The following is a 7,302-nucleotide window of genomic DNA, read 5'->3' on the forward strand; positions in this document are numbered from 1 at the left end:
TGGGACGCTTTACGTGCTTTATTTTGCCGCCCTCGTCGTGGCTTGGTGCATGGGTGGACGCGGAGCCCCCCCCAAACGCCATACAGGCCCCTGACGCCGTTCCGGAGACGAAACCCGGCGCGAAGGAGTTAAGCGGGCGGGCGGGTGACGTCACCTCATTTGCATAGGAGCGCGCATATAGTTGCGCCTGCCGCGCCCCGCTCGACACTCGCGGCGGCCACAGCGCAGATTCGACTTCACTCGCTCGCAGTTCGCTCCGGTGAGCCCCGGGGCCCTCTACCTCCTGCCTTCCGCTCCCCTTCCCGCCCCGCGCTCACCCCCTCGCCGCCCGCAACCCAGCGCGAGGGATCGTCCTGGGAAAATGCTGCTCCTCGGGAGCATGGGGAATGCTAGACCGTTCAGATGGGTAATGGGGTCGGGAATTCGGTGGTTTTTAAATATGTTTTAAAACTGACTTTTTGTTATTGCCGTTTGGAAGGGAACAGTTTTTTCTTAACTCCTCTCAAAGGCATTATGCGTAGCCTCTTAGGCGTTGATGAATCAGGAATAGAAAGATCCTTTGTTCCAGCTCACACCCACCCAAGTCCGGAGCTTCAGACTCACAGTTATTTCTCTCGCCTCCGTTGGCTTCGTGGGCTGTATGTGTTAGGTTTAGGGCTGCGGGGCTATATTATGAAATCTTGAAAACGTCCTTGCAGGGGGACGTGTGCAGAGCTGCCGAATTGCTCCTAAATGGAGATCCTAATCGATATAGCTTTGTGTGCGGCTGGCTGCATTGTTGGCGAGAGGGAGGAAGCGGGGAGGGCGGTGGTCGGTGGCGCCCGGCCGCAGCTGCCGCCTTTGTGAGAAGAAAAGAAAGCCGCATGGCTCGCGTCTTTGGGGAAGAGGCCAAGTATACAAAAAAAGAAACATTTTGTGCAGCCTTGGCTTCATTTTCGGAAATCTTACTCGGTTTTCTTCCCCTTAAACTTGAAATGACTTCACTTTTATGTTGAAACGCCGCCATTAATCGGCGGTGATTAATTTCACGCTTGCCTGAGATTCCGCCTCCTAACGTGGGCGGTCTTCCCAATTTGGCCCCTCGCGTTTTGAAATCCTAAAGGGAGCGGGAAAGCGCTCTTCTTTTTTTTTTTCCCGCTGTAGAAAGAGGAAGATGTTTAGCCCTGAATGAAAGTGGTAGGAGTTAAAAGTGCGTCTTCAGGCAGGAGACAGGAAGGCAGAAGGCGTTTTCTGAGCCCAGACAGACGAGGGGTAGGTGGCTCACCCTCAACCTCTTGGCTTTGTACCTGCAGCGCCCTCTGCAACCATGTCTGACAAACCCGATATGGCTGAGATTGAGAAGTTCGATAAGTCGAAATTGAAGAAAACGGAAACGCAAGAGAAAAATCCACTGCCTTCGAAAGAAAGTAAGCCACCCCCCTTCTTTGGAAAACGCTGAGCGGGAGTGGCCGGGTGGGTAGGAGAGGATGGGAGGGGCTGGAAGAAGAATTGGGGTGGGGGCAGGGAGTGCGGGAGGAGCCAACAGCTTTTTGATTCTGGTGGCTTGCAAAGGTTAATTTAAAACTTCAGCCAACAAACAATGGGGTTTAGTAATTTAATGCAATGTTTAATATTCCATATTAATATGCAGATGCCGGTATCCTTTTATCTGTAAAAATGTTCTGTTTTGTATAAGCATTTCATGATGGAATGCCTATTGGTACTTGATAGAATTTGTATGATAAGGAGAGATGTTTTTCAAAAGAAAGGACTGTAATCCTATGTTACGCTATACTGAATACGCATCTTCACCCGCTCCATCTTTTTTCTTTTTCTTTACCATCACAGCGATTGAACAGGAGAAGCAAGCAGGCGAGTCGTAATGAAGCGTGCGCCGCCAGTATGCACTGTACATTCCACAAGCATTGCCTTCTTATTTTACTTCTTTTAGCTGTTTAACTTTGTAAGATGCAAAGAGGTTGGATCGAGTTTAAATGACTGTGCTACCCCTTTTCACATCAAAGAATGGAGAACTACTGACAACGTAGGCCGCGCCTGCCTCTCCCATCTGCCTGTGTGGCTGGCAGGGAAGGAAAAGAACTTGCATGTTGGTGAAGGAGGAAGCTGGGTGGGACGACAGTGAAATCTAGAGTAAAAAGCTGGTCCAAGGTGTTCTGCGGGCTGTAAAATGCAGTTTAATCAGAGTGCCATTTTTTTTTTGTTCAAATGATTTTAATTATTGGAATGCACAATTTTTTTATTATGCAAATAAAAAGTTTTAAAACCTGGCTGGTGTGACGCTTTGGTCTCTGAAAGGAGTGGCTTACTCAGATGAAATCTTGGTAAAAGGGTCCAAAGTGGGTGACCTGGGGAGTGATAGATACAAACATCTGGCAATTTGGGTAAAAGACCAAAATGGGTTTCATCCAGGTATGTGAAATACCTCATCTACACTGGGTAATTGGGAAATGGTTCATTTTCTTAGGCTGATTGAATTCCTGGTATCCGGAGTTGAGTGAAAACTGATAAAAATATTTGCAGTCCTTTACTTTTAAAGGGTTTGTTAAGCCTACATTGAACCTCTCATCTGATCAAGAAATTGAAGGTGGTATAATTCACAGCACACTACTTCAGGTGTCAAACTTGGCGTATTTAGCCAGTTACCAGTCTTGTCATATACGGAAAAATGACATTTAACAGCTGCTTTATAAAGGATTGAAGACGTGCTTCCTTCTTTGTCTAATGTCTGATTCCAATTCGAATTCAATATTTAAAGTTGTTTTTTGTAAAATAAGTGCATTTAGGATTAATAAATATGACTTAAAATTCTCAATCTAGATAATGAAAGAAAATCTTCAAATTTAAAGGACAGCAGCTGGGCAAGGATGAAATTGTGCTGTGTAAGTCCAATAGGATTTAATGGGCTCACCCTCCAGAGCTTTACCTTTTTTGAGTCCTTGATAACTTCTCAATTACTTGAATACCTATATTGATGGGTAAAAAACTCCAAGTCCTTGTTCAAGAGGCATTTAAGGTGCAGAAAGGGAAATAAGATGGCAGGGTTTTAAAGGAGAGGGGATGTCTTAAACGTTTTCAACGGATTCCTCCTTTATATAAGGAAGGGCGCGAATATTTTTTAAAATATTAATTTTAAGTGGAAACAGCATTTAATGATCGTTGAATAAATAGTTCAGCAAAGCTGAGATTCACAATGCAAATGTCCAAGACATAAACTATACCCCACCAAAAAAAAACTGACTTAGGAAAATACACATTTTTAAGGAGAGGGGCTGGAGGGCACATTGTTGATGATTAAATTGGTTGATTTCGTTTCCTTTTGCTCAACACTTATTTTGAGAAAGGCACAGGAAACCATTTACCTGTGGTTTATAGACAACCAGATCATCACCAAGAAGCCTTTATCTGCTTCACAAGGGCAGGGATAGGTGCAAAACCGGCGGCTGCAAAACCTGGAGGGCTTCGCCCTGCTGGATAGATGAAGAACCAAGCAGCGAGCACAAAAGTCCGGGAGCCTTCTCAAGATGGAGTCCGCCCCCCCCCCCCCCAGCCCTGCGTGTTCTCTTCCTGCCTGTAAGGAGGGGTGTGGGCAAAATGAAAATGTCCAAGGCACAAAGATAAAACCAAGCTCAGGTGTTTACTGACTGCATTTTTCAAACAATGCCAAGATGAAATCAGATGGTAAGAAATGCACACAACTCCAGTCTTCCTCCGTTTTAAAATAAAAATGAGCATTTAAGGGGAAACGGGTGAGTCATGAAATCAAGTGATGGGAGAGAAGACCTTTCTCTCCCGGGACAACAAAGCTCAAACGTAGCCAGAAAAAAAAAAAAAAAGTAAAATGAGAAATCTGGTAAGGATTGAATTTTGCCTGCTTGGTGTGTGGGATGGCGAAACCCAAAAGCTTCTGCATGTATCTATCACATTGTACACTTTGCTGCTGTACATGGAGGGGGTGGGGGAGAGACGCTGCTTTTGTTTTGTTTTGTTTTTTTTGCTGGGAAACGGAGAATTCTCTTCCCAAGAGAGGATCTTTGCAGAGGGTTGGGGTATTTATGAATCAGTTTGGGGATTTATACCCTCACTATTGCGTTTGGAGTGGACCGTGCTTTTCACAAAGGGGACCTGAGGGTCACCGTTAGAATGACAGTGAAAGTCTTAGACCCTCTCCCCGCCAAACCCCCAGAAATAATACAAGCCAAGGGAGCTTATGTAAAAGTTGAAGGTTGCACCGTCCAGTCTGGGCTGGGACTTCTGCAAACTTTGAATTGAGCAGGAAGAATAAAGCAAAAATAGAGGAAGTAAGAGGCTCACAGACAGAGGCTTGGGACAGAGTCTTATTCATTTCTAAATCTTACAAATGCCTCAACCATCACAGCTACCCTTTTCAGTCTTCCAACGGATACAGTTTTCAGGCTACTTCATTCTTTCAGGAGAACAGCATAGTCTTGGGGCTGATGTTGGAGGATTGTATATATGGGGGAGCTGGGGGGATGTGTGCAAACGTGGAGCTCCCTCCGCCCCCAGGGCCTCTTCCATGCCTGATAATCATTGCATCCTCCTCACGGGCCTTGTGAATTAGACAGCGTCTCCTTGAAATGTACCGGGAAGATTTATTTCCCTAAAGAAGCGTCTTTAACTCCTCAAGACACCAAAATAATTTTCTATCCTTTCTAAAAATGTATGGGGCCAATTTTGTGCTTACTTGAAAAAACAGTGCATTTTGCAAACAACATTATGGCCAAAAAATAAAAATCTTGATCTCTTTTTAGTTCAATCATGTAAATTGAAAACATTGTTTCATAGCTTGAAAAGCGCTTCACGCTTATTTACGCTGGTAGCATTCACTGGCCTGGCAAGAGAATAAGAAAATTACCCTCCCCAGTCCCTCACCCCAATTTCTCACTTTTTAGAGTGGCTTACACACCAATCTAAGAGAATGAAATACACCAGTTTGAAGTTCAACTATATTTTATTTGCATGTAAAGAGAAGGGATTGAATTACAAATTGAAGATACAGATGTTCCATGAAGTAAGCTAAGAATAAAATATGTGTCTGTGACCTCTATTTACCTGGCTTATTTTGATCTTGGATATGTGTATTTTTTTTATCCCTCTAGTCACACACTCATGCTGGTACCAGCCCAGCTCTTTTGTGAGCAGGGTCCATGTAGTCTGTGTTCCCATTTGTGTATTTTTTCTTCTACGTCCAATAGCATGCCTTGTGTAGTGGTGGACAAATACTAGGGCTTCAGCAAACCCTTTTCCTCTATTAACTGATGGCGATCTCATTTAACATGTTTTTGAACATACTTTTGAGTATGTGAATAGCATGCTCAAAACATAATTTTAATATATATATTTTAATATATATGCAATTTTATATACAATAATAGATATACAATTTTAAAAAAATATATATATAGTCTTGCCTGGAAAATTTCATGAATGGGGGAGCCTGGAGGGCTATAATCCATAGGGTTGCAGAGAGTCGAACACAACTGAGCTACTGAACACATATATACACACATATATATGTTTGCTTAGTCCCTCAGTCATGTCCAACTCCTTGCTATCTCATGGGCCATAATCTACCAGGCTCCTCTGGCCGTGGGATTCTCCAGGCAAGAATACGGAGTGGGTTGCCATTTCCTATTCCAATATATATGTATATGTATATGTATATGTATATGTATATGGTAGTGGTGGTTTTGTAGCTAAGTCATGTACAACTCTTTGCAGCCCCATGGACTGCAGCTCGCCAGGCTCCTCTGTCCATGGGATTTTCCAGGCAAGAATACTAGAATGGGTTGCCATTTCCTTCTCCAGAGGATATTCCTGACCCAGGGATCGGACCCATGTCTCCATGTCTCCTGTCTTACAGGAGGATTCGTTACCTCTGGGCCACAAGGGAAGCCCTGTGTGTGTGTGTGTGTGTGTGTGTGTGAGTGAGTGTGTGTGTGTGTGTCTGTAAAGTTAAGTTGTTAGTCGCTACATTGTGTCCAACTCTGCAAACCCATGGACTGGGGCCTGCTAGGCTCCTCTGTCCATGGAATTCTCCAGGCAAGAATACTGGAATGGGTTGCTATTTCCTTCTCCAGGGGATCTTCCTGACCCAGGGATTGTACTCCAGTCTCCTGCACTGCAGGCAGATTCTTTACTGTCTGAGCCACCAAGGACACTACATATATTAATGTCTCCTTATTAATCAAGGAGACTATACAGGGACATTCTTCTCAATACTTATTGCTAATACACACCTAAATATAATGAAAGTAAAGTCACAGGTAATGTGGAATCTCCATTCATGAAATTTAATACTTCTTTTACAAATATATTTAAAGAGCTTTGAATGCTAATTTGCCACCATCTGTTGTGAGCTGGTTTTCAATCAGTGCTTGTAACCAACTCCATAATATTAAGCCAGGGCGCTGGATCATTCATTCACTCCACCGATGTTTATTGCTTGCCCAGTACATGCCAGGTATTTTATTTGCCACAGAGATTGTCATAAATAAAATGTAGCCTCTGCCCTTGTGTGTCTTCCCTTAGTTGAAGATATCCTTTTTATCTCAACCTGAGTAAAAAATGCTAAGAAAGTATTCTTCTCCATTTTTAGGGTGAATGTCGAACCCAAGGGCTTTGTATTTTTAAGTGTGTGTGAAGATCTATTCTCTGCTTTGGTGTGGACTTTTCCCCAAATGTCTGTATAATGACTCCATTGAAATCCCTCTGAAAGCTCAAGGGTGAGTGATATTTGATGGAAACCACCTGATTCTTTGCATCACAATCAAATATTTTTCAGCATAGAAAGATTAGGCATAGTAACTCTTGCCTCTCATCTGACAATCTTTTATGAGAAATGCCCAAGATTTAGGAATGGACTGGCTGGATGTTATTTTAAAATCAGTTCTACGATTTTATTATTTAGATGCTGAATTTCCAGAGGAAGACTTCTCTCTTTTTTTTAACTTTATTTTATTGAAGTATAGTTGATTTACAATGCTGTGTTACTTTCAGATGTACAGCAAACACACAAAGACGCACATATATCTTTTTCTTTTTCAGATTCTTTTCCCTCATAGGTTATTACAAAATATTGAGTATAATTCCCTGTGCTATACAGTAAGTCCTTATTGGTTATCTATTTTATATATACTACTATGTGTATCTGTTAATGCCAAGCTCCTAATTTATCCCTTCCCTTCCCCTCAGCTTTCTCCTTTGAAAACCATAAGTTTGTTTTCTTATGAAACACTTCTTATTGCTAAATTCCTACCCTTCCTCTGTCAACCTTCTTTCTCC

The 7,302-nt window shown here is 42.8% G+C and overlaps 1 protein-coding gene across 1 annotated transcript; it reads left to right on the forward strand.

Annotated features, from left to right (window-relative positions):
* The first annotated feature begins 203 nt into the window (after nucleotides 1-203).
* TMSB4X (thymosin beta 4 X-linked) lies at nucleotides 204-2,267 on the forward strand. The gene is made up of 3 exons (XM_086386933.1): nucleotides 204-259; nucleotides 1,293-1,406; nucleotides 1,828-2,267. The coding sequence occupies exons 2-3, from the start codon at nucleotides 1,307-1,309 to the stop codon at nucleotides 1,860-1,862; spliced, it is 135 nt and encodes a 44-aa protein (XP_086243059.1). The 5' UTR covers nucleotides 204-259; nucleotides 1,293-1,306; the 3' UTR covers nucleotides 1,863-2,267.
* The last annotated feature ends 5,035 nt before the right edge of the window (nucleotides 2,268-7,302 follow it).

The sequence above is a fragment of the Bos grunniens genome, chromosome X, assembly GCF_055505025.1.
Source record: "Bos grunniens cultivar Pamir isolate PY7600 chromosome X, Bosgru_T2T1.0, whole genome shotgun sequence".
In the NCBI taxonomy this organism is placed as follows: domain Eukaryota; kingdom Metazoa; phylum Chordata; class Mammalia; order Artiodactyla; family Bovidae; genus Bos; species Bos grunniens.

Bases quoted from the DNA above. Each gene is read 5' to 3' on its own strand.
- TMSB4X (XM_086386933.1), top strand. From the start codon at position 1,307: ATGTCTGACAAACCCGATATGGCTGAGATTGAGAAGTTCGATAAGTCG. The intron at 1,407-1,827 runs GTAAGCCACCCC...TTACCATCACAG, and splicing joins TCCACTGCCTTCGAAAGAAA to CGATTGAACAGGAGAAGCAA.